This window comes from Ahaetulla prasina, chromosome 3 (assembly GCF_028640845.1).
Source record: "Ahaetulla prasina isolate Xishuangbanna chromosome 3, ASM2864084v1, whole genome shotgun sequence".
NCBI lineage: Eukaryota > Metazoa > Chordata > Lepidosauria > Squamata > Colubridae > Ahaetulla > Ahaetulla prasina.
Window position 1 is genome coordinate 165,010,985 of NC_080541.1, and position 15,554 is coordinate 165,026,538.

Below are 15,554 nucleotides of genomic sequence, written 5' to 3' on the forward strand. Positions count from 1 at the left end.
GAATAATAATAGATGGATTTCCCAGGATACCCAACTGAGAAAACTTCCACCTCATTAGCATAAAATAATGGCATAGTGCTTGTTTGGCAAAGAAGTATTGTAGTCTTTCACAAGATAATATTAGTAGTTCTCATTTTCTGAGAAAAGATTTGCATTTTTTATTTAAATCAAAGAGAGTGGCATGAAAGTACACCACTGTTGTACAATCAAAGAACAGTAATAAGATTAGCAAATATACATTCTAACTATATAAAAATTAATCCTGTTTGTGTCCAGGAAAGTGTTAAAACTGTGCAAATGAATTTCAAGAAATTGGTCTTATTGCTAAACTGGGCAGAGTAATATTGTGGAACACTCTAGCAAAGAACAGAAGCTCCATAGCAGATTTTATACATATCTATATTTATAGGTTATATCAATTATAAATGTCCATATATGAGGAAGACGAAACAAATGAAGTCACATCAGTGGTGAGGTTCAAATTTTTTTTACTACCAGTTCTGTGGGTGTGGCTTGGCTTGGTGGGTGTGGCAGGGGAAGGATACTGTAAAATCTCCATTCCCACCTTACTCCAGGGGAAGGTTACTGCAAAAATCCCCATTTCCTCCCGGTCAGCTGGGAATTAGGAGGCAGAGAATAGATGGGGGTGGGGCCAGTCAGAATTTTTACTACCGGTTCTCTAAACTACTCAAAATTTCCGCTACCAGTTCTCCAGAACTGGTTAGAACCTGCTGAAACTCACCTCTACATCACATGGTGTTGTGACTAATGACAATTACAAAATTCATGAAGAATGTCATGTTGTTGTGACTTGGAATAGACTATATAAGAGCAACAGTAGAAAGCACTACATTATGTTGTTGTGACAGGAATTTTGGGAAGAGAGAACATTATTTAGAAGGTAGAATATTACATAAATTTAAGACTGTGATCTCAGGGCTTGCTTATTGATTGATTGATCTGATCTGATTTGATTTCTATAGCCGCCCATCTCAGCAAACAACTCTGGGAGGCTCGCAATTCAAAACATATATTACAATTAACATTTTAAAACAATAAAATAGTAAAAAAAAATCAGTAAAATAGAAAAAACATTAAAATATTTAATTCAAAGTGCATACAAAAGCAAGATAGCTGGCCTTTAATAACATAGCCAGGAGGTGATGTCCTTGGCACATGTAGCACCCCAGGGTTGGGAGCACAGCTCTATGGAAGGCTAATGGGGTTGGGGACATTCTAATCTCCAAAGGGAAGATGCTCCACAGAGCAGGAGATGCTGCAGAAAAAGCTTGTCTTCTACTGCCTGTCAGCTGATATTCTTTGACTGATGAGATCTGCAGCATGCCCATGTCCAACTGATCTAATTGGATGGGCAGAAACTCTGGGAAAAAGGCAATCCCTCAGGTTCCTAGCCATGTAGGGCTTTACAGGTAACCACCAGCACCTTGAATTGCATCTAGAAACACCATGGTAACCAGTGCAGCTCATCATGCAGGAATGGTATTACATGTGCCGTATGTCTGGCATCAGTTACGACCCACATGGCTGCATTCAGCACCAATTGAAGTTTCTGAATGGTCTTCAAGGTCAGCCCAATGGAGAGTGTGATACAGTAGTCTAATCGGGTGGTTAAAATGTTATGAGTTACTGTGAGCAGAGCCTCCTGGTCCAGGTATGGGCACAATTGGCACACACCCCAAAGGTGTGCAAAGAACCTCCTGGATATGGCTGCCACCTGGTCTTTGAGCAGGAGCCACGAGTCCAGAAGGCCTACCCAGACTGTGCACCTGTTTGGGGCAGTGTTACTCCATCCAAACCGAAGATGGAAATCCTTGTATCTGGAGGATCCAAATACTCACAGCTACTCTGTCTTGCTAGGGTTGAGTCAGAGTCCATTTCATCCCATCCAGTCCCCAACAGAACCCATAGAACATCTATGGGGCCTTTAAAAAAAACAACCCACTTTATTTTGGACTGGGTCCAAATTAGTATAATTTGATGTTCTGGCAAAAAGCCAGTAGCCAGAAATCTATATTTCTAATCCTTGCCATGCACCATATCCTGGAATGTCTTTTTTTTAAAAGTTATTTAGAAATATTATGTATAAAAAACAATTTAAAATAAGAGTAGGGCAAAATACAATAGTTATAGGATAAGATACAATATAATTTAATACATAAATATGTAAAATAAAATAAAATGACATAAAGTTATTTCGGTGTCACCCTTACTATCTACCCCAATCAGTCCCACGTATGCAGATCGCAACCGAACCATTTTGTTTAAGTACTGTGCTGTGTTAACTGTTATTTTCAGGTTCTGGCCATGCGTAAAGTAAGTTGTTTTGATACGGGGATCCCAATGGGTCATTCTTTTGGTATATAGACCAAGGTACCTGTCTCTCACCCCCTTATACAGGCAACAATCAAATAGGATGTGAGCCAGGTCTTCTACCTCTGCTGCTCCGCAAATGCAGAGATGCTCATTGTAGGGTATAGAATGGAATCTCCCATATCTGACCATTGTGTCAAGCTGTTTGAATCTCGCTCACATAAATGTCCCCCTAAAATGTTTTGGCAGTTGTAACTTCAAATAGCTGTCTACTTAAAAAGTATGTTTGTATTTGCTCAGACATTTCAAGTTACCCACTTTACTAAGGATAGCTATATCATTTTGCTTCTATATCCTTAAGAACAAATATTAGAAAAGTACTGGAAGATCAGAGGATCAGCTGCCACTCTATTCCACAAGGAAAAGGAAAATATAATTAATTACTACCTGTTAATAGTATGTGCCTTCTCCATTCTTTTCCCTCTTGCCATTTGTTGAATGGGGAAAATAAAATGGCCCCTGAAATTGTCCCATCTATAAAAACTGAACTACTCATATACAACAGGATCTTGAAAAGTAAGTAAAATAGGTTTCTTGTCATTTTAAGCTCCTAAATTCTTGGCCTGAGGTAGAAAAATCTGCTTTCTAGATGTACAACAAGACTGCCTCCTAAAAATTCATGTACAACATATCAATCAGTAGTGCCAGTAGTCCACACTACTGTTTGTGACATAACCAACTCATCGTTGCGCTCCATATCTTTCAATCAAATGAAATTTGCTGTTGAACAGGACAGTTTATATGGGATTAACCACAAGGAAGACATATTTGGAGAGGAGACAACATAACTACAAATCTCATTTGAAATTTCTGTTTTCTATTTGTACTTCCCTCTTTTTTTTAAAAAAAAATTGCAATTGCCACATATCGATGCCACCAAGCAAAAGACCCTTAGTGCTATTGTATTGTTAATATTAAGCCTTAGATAAATTGTTTCAGTTTCTCCACTCACAAATAGTCCTAATAATCTCAATAGTCATTTGCTGTAAAAAACAACAACAAATTATGACCCCAAGAAAAGAAAGCTTCCCTCAAATCTTAGGGAAAATTTACTCAACTTACCGCAATAGCTTGAACTGTAGCTAGATAAATAAGAGCAAGATCATCAAGACTTTGAGACAGTGTCAACCCCACTACCTGAAGGGAACAAGAACATTTTTGTACTTACTAATTTCTTTTCCAAGAGAAGATTCTAATAAATTGTATCCCAGAAGTAATTTATGTATTTCATTATCACATGGCCTAGTAATAACCTCTTGAATTGCTTGGATTGGATAAATTTAAGAATAACAGGTCTTTAAAAAGGCATTCATCTTGAGGATTTATTGTTACTTCCAAGTTGGGAAAATAATGCTTCTGAATGCCAGTTGCGAGGGGACAACCCAGATACTGGGGTACATAGAGGGTAAATATACTTGTCCTTTTTGTGAATGGGGAACTGAAAACTGAGACAGATATCAATTTAATGTATTTTGAAGGAAATCAATTAGCATTTCTCCTTGCTTATTTTTTATGCAAGTTTCAGTTTAACATCAAGCACTATGCATTTTCCCATGAAACCAGCATAAACATAAATTGTTTGGGATGAGTTTGAGTCTGTGACTCTCGAGGACATGGACAGGTTGCTGGGAAGGTTACATGCAACCACATGTTTACTGGACCCGTGTCCTTCCTGGCTGGTGCTGGCTACTCAGGAAGTGACACGAGGCTGGCTCCAGGGAATTATAAATGCTTCATTGTTGGAAGGGGTTTTCCCCGCCGCCTTGAAAGAGGCGGTGGTGAGACCCCTCCTCAAGAAGCCTTCCCTGGACCCAGCTATTTTGGGTAATTATCGTCCAGTCTCCAACCTTCGCTTTGTGGCGAAGGTTGTAGAGAGTGTGGTTGCATGGCAGCTTCCCCAGTACCTGGATGAAGCTGTCTATCTGGACCCGTTCTAGTCTGGCTTCCGGTCCGGTCACAGTAGGGAGACAGCTTTGGTCGCGTTGGTGGATGACCTCTGGAGGGCCAGGGACAGGGGGTGTTCCTCTGCCCTGGTCCTATTAGATCTCTCAGCGGCTTTCGATACCATCGACCATGGTATCCTGCTGCACCGGTTGGAGGGATTGGGAGTGGGAGGCACCGTCTATCGGTGGTTCTCCTCCTATCTCTCCGACCGGTCACAGACGGTGTTGACAGGGGGGCAGAGGTCAACCGCGAGGCGCCTCACTTGTGGGGTACCTCAGGGGTCGATTCTATCGCCCCTCCTGTTCAACATCTACATGAAGCCGCTGGGCGAGGTCATCAGTGGTTTTGGGGTGAGTTATCATCTGTACGCTGACGATACGCAGCTGTACTTTTCCACCCCGGACCACCCCAACGAAGCGGTATAAAAATTGAATAAAATAAATAAATAAATAAATAAATAAAAATCAGCAGTTATCCCAAAAGCAAAAGAGTTGATGCCATCTAAAAAGCATGACATCTTTAGGTTTTAATATGTGGACCATGAGATTGAATCCAGTCTAATAAGTGACTTGATAAACATCACTTTTTTGCTATGTTTTGAGTATTGGAGAGTAAGTACAACAAAAATATTTGAAAATTCATGTACCCTACCATATGTCTCTTCAGGCATGGGCCCTTATGGGCCACAAATATAGCATTCAACTTTGATGCAGAAAATAATTTTTGTGAAAAGTAGAACATAGAATAACACAGAATAGTGGGGCTGGAAGGGACCTTGGAGGTCTTCTAGCCCAACCCCCTGCTTGAGAAGGAGACCATATACCATTCCAGACAAATGGTGGTCCAATCTCCAGGAGCTAGGCATTTGTGAAAGGGCAATGCTTATAAATGAAAATGCTTGAGTGCAGAAAGAAACTGGCAGATGAGGTTTGGATCCATATATTAGTAAGGAATACAGTGGTTCAACAGTTTTATACTGAAATTCAAGTTTTTTACCAGGATGAAATTATATCTCTTTGTCCAAATCTACATTGCCCAATAAAGCTTTTCCAATGTTTCATATATACTTACTATATATACTTCCCACCCTATGTAGCCTCACAAAACAGCCTCTTGTGTCTGTAGACATATCATATTCTTATATGTCTTTAACTACATTTTTGCTGTTATATTCGGTAGCAATTATAATTTGGAATTTGCTGTTTATCAGACCCCTGAAAACTTTAGGTAATCCTATAAAATCATATAAAACTATGCAAAATTTAAAAATAGCAACAAAAGTTTTATATGTATAGGTAAAAAACGTACCCCATTATATTTTAATGATAATATAATTACATATAACTTTTGTTTTGTTTTGTCATCTTTTTCAGTTTGGATGTCAACAATCATTTCAGGAAAACCATTCTGTAGAATTTTCAAATAAAAATGCTAAAAAAATAAAAATGCTAATTTCATGGGCTTATTTTATACGATTATTCTGTTTTCACCCTTTTACAACAACAGACTGTTTCTTACCATGCCCTTTAGAGTCAAATCTGCAAGGGGAGATCGGTTGCCATGGAAATCTGGCCAAACATGTAAATCAACAGTGAGCAAACCCACAGGCAAAGATTTCTTAATCAGATCCAGGTGACCATTCAAGTATGTATATATACTTTGAGCTCTGCAAGAAAAACAAATGAAAAAAAAGCGGGGAGTGAACTGAGCTGGGGGAGAAAGGTTATTCTCTGAACATATTGCATGATTTGGACTCCTAATAAGAGATACACAAATTAGGAAAGGCTTGCAATATGAAACTGTAAAGGAATGAGGAAGGATAATATGTTGTAAGTTGGGGACTACCTGCACTTGATCTATAGGGTTTATACAGAGGTCTGAAGCAGTATTAGGACATAATTTCAATACCATACCAGCAAGAAAGTAAACTGCACTATAAAAACACAGTTTGCTGTCACCAAGTCTTGTTCAGAATTAGATTCTCGAACTGCAAAAGGTTAACTGAGTCTTAATGACATTTTATATTGATATCTATTCAGTCACTATCCTGCTAGAAGTTTAAGGACTGCTATCTTTGTACAATCAGAACACAGCTGGAAGGGACCTTGCAGGTCTTCTAATCCAACTCCCTGCTCAAGCAAGAGACCTAAATCATTTCAAACAAGTGACTGTCCAGTCTCTTCTTAAAAACTTCCAGTGATGAAGCACTCATAACTTCTGATGGCAAGCTGTTCCATTAGTTAATTGTCCTCACTGTTAAGGACTTTTTTTTAAATTCCAGGTTGCTTCTCTCCTTGATTAGTTTCCATCAATTGTTTCTTGTCCTGTCCTCTGGTGCTTTGGAAAATAAATTGATCCCCTTCTCTTTGTAGCAACCTCTCAAATAATAGAATGCTGCTATCATGTCCCCCCTAGTCTTTCTTTTCTCTAGACCAGACAAACCCAAATCCTGCAACCGTTCTTCATGTTTTTGTCACCAGGAATTTAATTATTTTAGTTGCTCTTCTTTGCACTTTTTCCAAAGCCTCGACATCTTTTTTGTAATGTGGTAAACAAAACTGGATGCAGTATTCCAGATGTGGCTTTATAAAGTGACACCAATGCTTACTTCACATGATTTTGATTCTGTGCCTCTGTTTTATACAACCAAGGATTGTATTAGTTTTTCTGGCTGCCGCCGCACACTGCTAGCGCATATTTAAGTGATCATCCACTAGAATTCCAAGGTCTCTCTCAGAGTTACTGTTTTTGAGCCAGATTTTGCCTAATCTGTACTTGTACCTTTGGTTTTTCCTGCCTAAGTGTAAAAACCTTGATTTTCTCCATATTAAATTTCATTTTGTTGAATAGGGCCCATTGTTCAAATCTGTCAAGATCTTTTTGGATCCTGAGCTTGTCTTCTGGGGTATTGGCTATTGGGAGTGTCATTTGCAAATTTGATGAGTTTCCCTTATATTCCTTCACCTATTTATTTATTTATTTATTTATTTATTTATTTATTTATTTATTTATTTATTTATTTATTTATTTATGACCTAAGTCATTTATGAAGGTATTGAAGAGTACTGGGCTAAGACAGAACCTTGTGGTACTTCACTGCTTATTTCCCTCCATGTAGATGTAGCACCGTTAAGGACGACTCGCTGAGTGCAGTTTGTCAGCCAGTTACAAATCCATCTGCTGGTGATTCTGTCTATCCCACATTATTCTAGCATACCAAGAAGTAGGTTGTGGTCTACTTTGTCAAATGCCTTGCTGAAGACTAAGTATATTATGTCCACACCATTTTGCTGGTCTACTTATTTAGTCATTTTGTCAAAGAATAAAATAAGGTTCATTTGGCATGCTCTGTTTTTAACAAACCCGTGCTGGCTTTTAGTTATAACTTTGTTTCTAGATGTTAGCAGATCTGTTTTCTGATGATCTTTTCCAATATTTTCCCAGGTATTGATGTTAGGCTGATTGGTCCGTAGTTTCCTAGGTCTGTTTTGTTTTTGTTTTTTGGGAAGATGAGAATGACTTTCTTTCATGAAGAAAGAAGTGTACTTTGTGAGATCACATGAGAACAAGTGATTTATATGTGAAATCACATATATATGCATGTGATTTATATACACAACTTTAATAGAGAGATTAAATGGTGAAATACTCATGTGAGTCAGGATATTTAGCAGGCACAATGCAAATTCCACAGGCTCATCTACTGAAGACTTGGAGGCTATCCAGATAATGTGCATTGGGTTTAATTTCATTAATTTCAAGTGGAACTTAAGTGTGCTTAACTTTCTCCAGTATTCATCCACAGGCTGAAAGCCAAAGAAAGCAAAACATGCCAAATCTCACTGAAATCAACTGGAACAGCCATCTAGCCTCGTAATGCCTGCACTGACATGCCAATGGAACTTGCTGTTGCCACTTTATACATGTCTAAAAACATTTTGAGCAGCTTTCTAATTTTTAGGATTAGTTTTACCTTCTATATCAAAGTATTGAGGACTTTCCATCTGCAGAGAGATTGGCCATAATAGCATCTCCATCTAATTATAACTGATTAATCAATGTCTCCGTTCTGGAGGTCTAAATAGTGATATTCATTTAGCCCCAGCATGTCTATTCAGCCATGCATTAACGAGTTCCCTGTGGGAATTTGGCATGTGTTTACTACTCTGACTTCTGACCCGCTTGCAGCTGTGTATTTATATTCTACATTTAAGTATTCAGCTGCACGTTGTTTCAATTAGGTCTTACCATGTGTTTGCTATCGGATGGTACCATTCAAAATGAAGTACACTTGGAACACATTAAAATACCTAATTTTACTTCATTATTCACATACTTTAAAGTTTTTTAAAAAAAACACATTATTGTGTTATATTAATGTGATGTCTTGTATATGGGGGGGGGAGAGGGAGAGTCACCGTTTGAAAGTTGTTAACATTCTTTCATAGAATTATTTCATTCTCATTTTTTCCCTGTTGCCCGACATAATTGTTCAATGAAAGAGGACAAGAAGAAAGATAACGAAAAGCAGGCTGAAGTGACGTAGCACAAGATTTTAAACAGAGAACATGGGGCAATTCAAATATATTTCACAAGAAGTTATGTCATGGAGCTGTAATAGTCCACAAATTCATCTAGAATATACTTTAAGTATTCCAAAAATAAACTTTTTCTGGATGAAGGTATTTATTTATTTCAGCCTTTGATTTGATAAATAAATTTGATAAATAAATAAATTTGTTTAAATAATAAATTTAATATAAAGCTATACACCGGTGATAAAATGTTCTGTAACATCAATTGGCAAAGTGTATACATCCACATGTATACAAGCACGTAAAAATGCAAGTAGAAAAAATAGGGACCACCTTTGATGGGAAGGTAACAGCATTACGTGCGCCTTTGGCGTTGAGTCATGGCGGCCACATGACCACGGAGACGTCTTTGGACAGCGCTGGCTCTTCGGCTTTGAAACGGAGATGAGCGCCGCCCCCTAGAGTCGGCAACGACTAGCACATATGTGCAAGGGGAACCTTTACCTTTACCTTTATACATCCATAAAAATATACAATAATATTTTTAAAGACTTCTTCTGTGTCTTCAAATGATATATTAAAGGAAATTAGCAAAAAATTTATTCTTTAGGGGTCATGTGTTCAAACAATGAAATCTCATTTGCTGCAAAATAGGTGCACGATTTGCCAAGAAATGTTTGTGTAAGACTGCATTAGTTATTGTGTTAATGTAGTTATTATTTAAATTGCACTAATTTTGATTTTTTTTTATATTACTTCATTTGTACAATTTTGGCCCCCCCCCAAAAAAAAATGGAAAAAAGAACTATAGGACAAAAAAGAACATAGAGAGTAGAATACAAGAATGGTTTCCTATCAAGATTATATTGAAAAAATGAAACATCTATTATGGGAAATGAAAATAGAAGATATGGTATGACTCTCTGAAATGATTATTTGGGTGTGTAGCTCACTTTTCAATTTAGGGCCTCTTGTGGCTCAACAGACTAATGCAGTCTGTTATTAACACAGCTGCTTGCAATTACTGCAGGTTCTAGTCCCACCAGGCCCAAGGTTTACTCAGCCTTCCATCCTTTATAAGGTAGGTAAAATGAGGACCCAGATTGTTGGGGGCAATAAGTTGACTTTTTATATAAATATACAAATAGGATGAAGACTATTGCTAACATAGTGTAAGTCGCCCTGAGTCTTCGGAGAAGGGCGGGGTATAAATGCGAATTTAAAAAAAATATTATGGAAATAAAGAAACAAGGATGGTGTGTGGCCATAAGAATTGGTTGTTCATACAGCTTGTCCCAAACAAAGTTCTTATTTTGATCTTTTTTTTTATTCCAGTAATATTTTATCTGGAGATTGCCTTGACCTGTTGAGGCCTGTGGTTCAGGTGCTTTAAAACAGGGATCTCCAACTTTGGCAACTTTAAGTCTTGTGGACTTCAACTCCCAGTTTCCCAAATTCTGGGAGTTGATGTCCACAAGTCTTAAAGTTGCCAAGGTTGGAGACCCCTGCTTTAAAAGGTATTAAAATCTCATGTATTTATCTATATAATTCTCTCTGTTTAACCTAATTACTTGATGTATATACTATATAAACAAATGTCTGTAGTATTTATATGCCACCACTGATTCTACCAAGACTCACAAGCATTTACAACAAAATAAACATAAATCCTTAAAGTGGTAAAATCAATGAAACATCACCTCACTGTCACATGGCATCTTTATTACGTGGCCAACCCCATTTGCCATTGTCTTCTTCCCAGAGCGAACGTAAGTGATCCAAGGTCACCCAGCTGCCTTTGCGCCTAAGATTAGAACTCACAGTCTCCCACTTTTTAGCTTGGGGCCTTAACTACTATTCCAAACTGGCTCTCTCATAGTATATATTATATAGTATAAAACGAGTGTCCTTCTGTAATGTAACATTGTATAAATCTTTTAATCAGAACTCATCTCTGTCCAGCTTTACAAAATCACATTTTAATTAAAAATAAACGGAATCTTCTGATATTATAGGGGGGGATCAATTTATTTTCACTGTGGTAGAAAACAGAGATCCTGACATCAAGACTGAAAATTGAAGAGATAATAATCATCAGAGCTAAATATTCTCTCTAACTCATGTTTTTAAAAGTCCACTACTCTGTTCCATTAAGTTCCCCTCCCTAAAAACCTGCATAATGGTTAACATACCGGTATGAGGTAATATCTCTTTTCCTTCCTTATTTCCACTTGGTCTTCTCTCTAGAGCAGTAGCCTTTGCACTTGGGTGGAAATAATTTTATTTGGAGCACATATTTAACTGAACTAATCTAATTCATATTTCCAAAACTGCTACATAGATTTTCAATTCAAAACTTAAATATATATCCTGAACGCATATAAGCACACCACACATATCTGCTAGTTGATGGGATACACCAAACAAATTACTTTTTACAAAATAGGAAAATGTGTGTGTTTGATTTATTTCTTAGTCTATAAAAATTGAAATTGTTAAGATATAAAGCGAGCTATTATTTCCTAAGTAAAAAAGTTATCGTGAGAGACTGAAGAATCATTGGTGAGTGGGCTAAAATTGGGGGATCTGTATGAAATGGTTCAAAAATATGCTTTGTCTGATTATTAAAAGACTTTCACTGAGTTCTTCCTCTTATGTAAAAGCTAAAAACTTTCTTTTCTGTGAGATAAACAGGATAAATACCAGAGTATATCCCTTTTGATTAATGGTGAGCAACATTTAGTGGCAAAGAATCCAAGATTCTATTTAATTTTTTGAGAAGGAGGGGCTAGGTGACATCACTCATATGAATAAGTGTAGGTGAGTGTTTTTAAGTCTCAAACAATTAAGTTTCAATTACTTATATTATTATAAGTGCTTTAAAAACTGCTTCATTATAAGGTTAAATTCTTTACATGATCATCTCACTGAAAATGGCACCATTATTAAAAGGTCGGATTTTGGTAGGAATTTTGCAAAGATAAGGGCATATCTAAGCACTGAAATTAAGCATGTGAAAACTAGGCTGAACTGTTGTCCAGGCACTCACAAAAATTATTTTTCAAGTCTGTGATGACTAGAGAAAATCAACTTCTGTTGATGACAGTATCTCAGAAACAGATATGTGACTCATTACTCAGGTGTATTAAAAATGTATGCAAAAATAAGGAGGATAAAGAAATTTGGACAGACATGTAAATATGAGACACAGGCCAACTCACATCCCAAATGAAGCTGGAAGATTCTGGCTAACTGGTTTTTCTGTATTACAGCCAAAAAAGAAATTTCTAAACAGAATAATAAATGAAGAAGAAATAAGGTTTATGACCTGACCTGGCTTCAGATTTTGTTTGTAGTTCTGGGAAAGCAGCATGTCCTTGGACAATATGCTCTATCTTAAGAAAAGAAAAGAAAATGAAAAAAAAATATTGACTTTTGATTGAAGGTAGTTTTATATTTTTGAAATATGATTACCTGGGTGACAGATTTGTTTCAGCAACTATGCACTCTGCCAATATGCAGAAAAATAAGCACTTGTTTTATTAACTTGTCATTTTATTAATAAAGTAAGGCCTTACTACAATTAACCCTTATACTGTCTTTTTGTACAGGGTAATACAAACTACAGCAATTGCTGCTGTAATTGGGAAATGTGATTAAGGCCCCAAATCTTCAACAGAATGACTTTTGATTTGTCCCCAATATTGTTCCCCAATATACGGGACAATATAAGTCCCTTAACATTAATTGTCAATATGAATGTGAATTTTATGTCTGCATACTTGAAATATGCAGCATATTATTATTTCTGTTTGAACTATATGAGTCTGGAATACGCTACAGTAGGTATATATAGAATTGTCCAGACAGTCTAAAACGTAAAAATAAATTTAGTCTTGAACTATAACTGATGATGATATAAATTCAAATTTCTACTCAGTCCTGCAGCTCAGGAAACTTAGGCCAGTCGTTTTCTCTCAGTCCAATCCACTAACAGTTTGTTCTCAGGATAAACTGAAGGATGAATCCAAGATTTATTATTTTGGTATCTTACAATAGTTGTTTCATACAGTTTAAATGGGAACTTCAGGAGGCATACCACTACATTCTCTAGGCCAGTGATGACTAACCTTTTTGTCGTTGTGTGCTGAAACCGTGCGCCTGCATGCCCACATGTCATAATGCAATGTGCGTGTGACCCCCTGAGCTCCCCCTTTTCCCTGCACATGTGCACGCAACACCCCCAACCCATTTTGGGCCTAGCAGGCCTCCCTGGGACCAGAAAGGTGGGGGGGGTCACCTACGGCCCATTTTTGGTCCCAGGAGGCTGCAGAAAGGCCTGCTAGGCCCAAAACAGGCCGTGGGGAGGACGGGACACCACCCACCAACCCCATACTTGTGCGTGAACACCCCCCACACCCATGCATGCATATGCGTCTCCCACATGTGCCCCACCCAGCTGGCCGGCGGGAGGTGTTCACCATCGCAACTCTATGCAAAAGAATGAATTACACTAATCCAATTTCAAGGTTTCCAAAAATGATCACTGAAACTAAGTATTCTTCTTCCAAATAGGATATGGTTGGTTATTGGCTAAAGCTGACAAACAGCCCTCCATTCCATTATATGTTGTAACTATCCAGCATTAATACTAGATCCAGGAGGATTCAAACTTGATTCTTGAGGGATCAGTATTAGGAAACTGCAGTTCCCTTCAAAAGCAGATATTTCTCCTAAGCTTTCAAATTCAGCACATGAATAAGTAAGCAAAGGTATACCAGACATATAAATTTAATAATGAATAATAAAATAAGTAGAACTTCTATTCCCAAACATAGTTAAAAACAAAACAAAATAAAGCTCTCAATGTCTGAAATGAATATTTCTGTGAATAAAGTTAATTCTCTTTCCTTAACTCCCAAGTCACTCAATATTAGTTCATAGGTATGATCCAATATTAGTTCTAGGTATGATCCAGATCCAGACTTTAACTTTGCTAATGAATGTATTCATTTACTTGAAAAATGTATATGCTTGAAAATAAGGTAATAGATAAATATGTGTCTATATTAAGAAGATACAACAGGAGAGTAGTTTCTTTTTTATCTTTCTTTTGCAAATAGAATTCAGTCCAGAGCTGAAATTTATTTCATGGCAACATCTACGGTACTTCATATGGCACATGAGGGATAGCTATCACCCTCTCCCCCATTCCTTAGAGAAACTTACTATGGATCTGATGTAGATAGTAAAATTATTTTGAAGTTTGAGCTGTCACATAACTTTATAATTCTAACCATTGTTATACAATAATTCTAACCATTATTATATAACATATTGCATGTTTTCATTTAAGAAATGTGAAGATAATGATATAGCTTAAATATAACTAAAAAGATAAATGGAACTAAAAATTAGACCTACCAGCTTTCCTGTTACACTTTGACCTCCTTCATTTAGCCACAATCCTGGCACCATTGCTGAATAATAGGGTCCCCAAACACCAGGGACAAATACAGGAGACTTGCTAACCTGAAAAGAAAATGTAAATCTAGTTATGCTAGCTATGCAAGAGTTCAAGCATTACCAAGTTACAGTTTATGGGTAGAAACTTGGAAAAGTATGTGAACTATACAGATAATTCCTTGCCTCAAGCAGACACCAAAGGGAAACTAGTGGCAAAGAAAGAGAAGCAAGATAGTAGCAAGACAGAAATTTGAGAAATTGCTCTAAAATGCACATAATTGTTATTGAGACTGCAGCATCTTCTCAGTAATAGCTGTCAGAAATTTAGGAGATTTCAGTCTTGACAGAAAATTTATGTATGGCAGCATCATGGCCACATTTTCAAAATATATAGTTCAATTTGATCAACTGTTGAGATCATCAGGCAATTTAAAGATAAATAAATTTATCTTTAAGAAGACAAATTCCATGTGTACCCAATCATACTTGACCAATAAAGAATATTCCTATTCCTATTCAATCTTTCCTGTTTAGGGAAAAAAAATAGCAGGGATTTTAGAGTTTTCTATCAAACATGAGGGGACGCGGTGGCTCAGGGGCTAGGACATTGAGCTTGTCGATCAAAAGGTCGGCAGCTCAGTGGTTCGAATCCCTAGTGCTGCTGTGTAACGGGGTGAGTTCCCGTTACTTGTCCCAGCTTCTGCCAACCTAGCAGTTTCGAAAGCACGTAAAAATGCAAATAGAAAAAATAGGGACCACCTTGGTGGGAAGGTAACAGTGTTCCGTGCGCCTTTGGTGTTGAGTCATGCCGGCCACATGACCACGGAGACGTCTTCGGACAGCGCTGGCTCTTCGGCTTTGAAACGGAGATGAGCACCGGCCCCTAGAGTCGGCAATGCCTAGCAAGTATGTGCGAGGGGAACCTTTACCTTTATCAAACATGATCTATCATCAACGAATATTATTCCTAACTAAGCTAAAATCTACTGCATTTATATTTGAGATTATGATTACTTCTAAATTTGCACACATATGTCTGCATCATCATGTGTACACTTTATGGAAATTTCTTACCTCATCTTCTTTCTGCCAATACAACAAATAAAGTTTTCCCATTTTTCTCAAAGAACCTTGTTTTGTGTGTGTGTGTGTGTGTGTGTGATGTTCTGATATTAACTACCCCAAGGATCGAGTACAAATGGAAATAAAAAGGTATGA

At 37.3% G+C, this 15,554-nt stretch overlaps 1 protein-coding gene across 6 annotated transcripts in view; it reads right to left on the reverse strand.

Moving 5' to 3' along the window:
• The window catches only part of FGGY (FGGY carbohydrate kinase domain containing), a 195,157-nt gene that overhangs the window by 63,896 nt on the left and 115,707 nt on the right, over positions 1-15,554 (reverse strand). For all 6 annotated transcript variants that reach the window (XM_058174692.1, XM_058174696.1, XM_058174690.1 and 3 more), the window contains 4 exons: positions 14,295-14,402; positions 12,204-12,265; positions 5,854-6,001; positions 3,454-3,528 (listed from right to left, as the gene is read on the reverse strand). In XM_058174692.1, the coding sequence (XP_058030675.1) occupies positions 3,454-3,528; positions 5,854-6,001; positions 12,204-12,265; positions 14,295-14,402 (393 nt within the window). The remainder of the gene's footprint in view (positions 1-3,453; positions 3,529-5,853; positions 6,002-12,203; positions 12,266-14,294; positions 14,403-15,554) is intronic.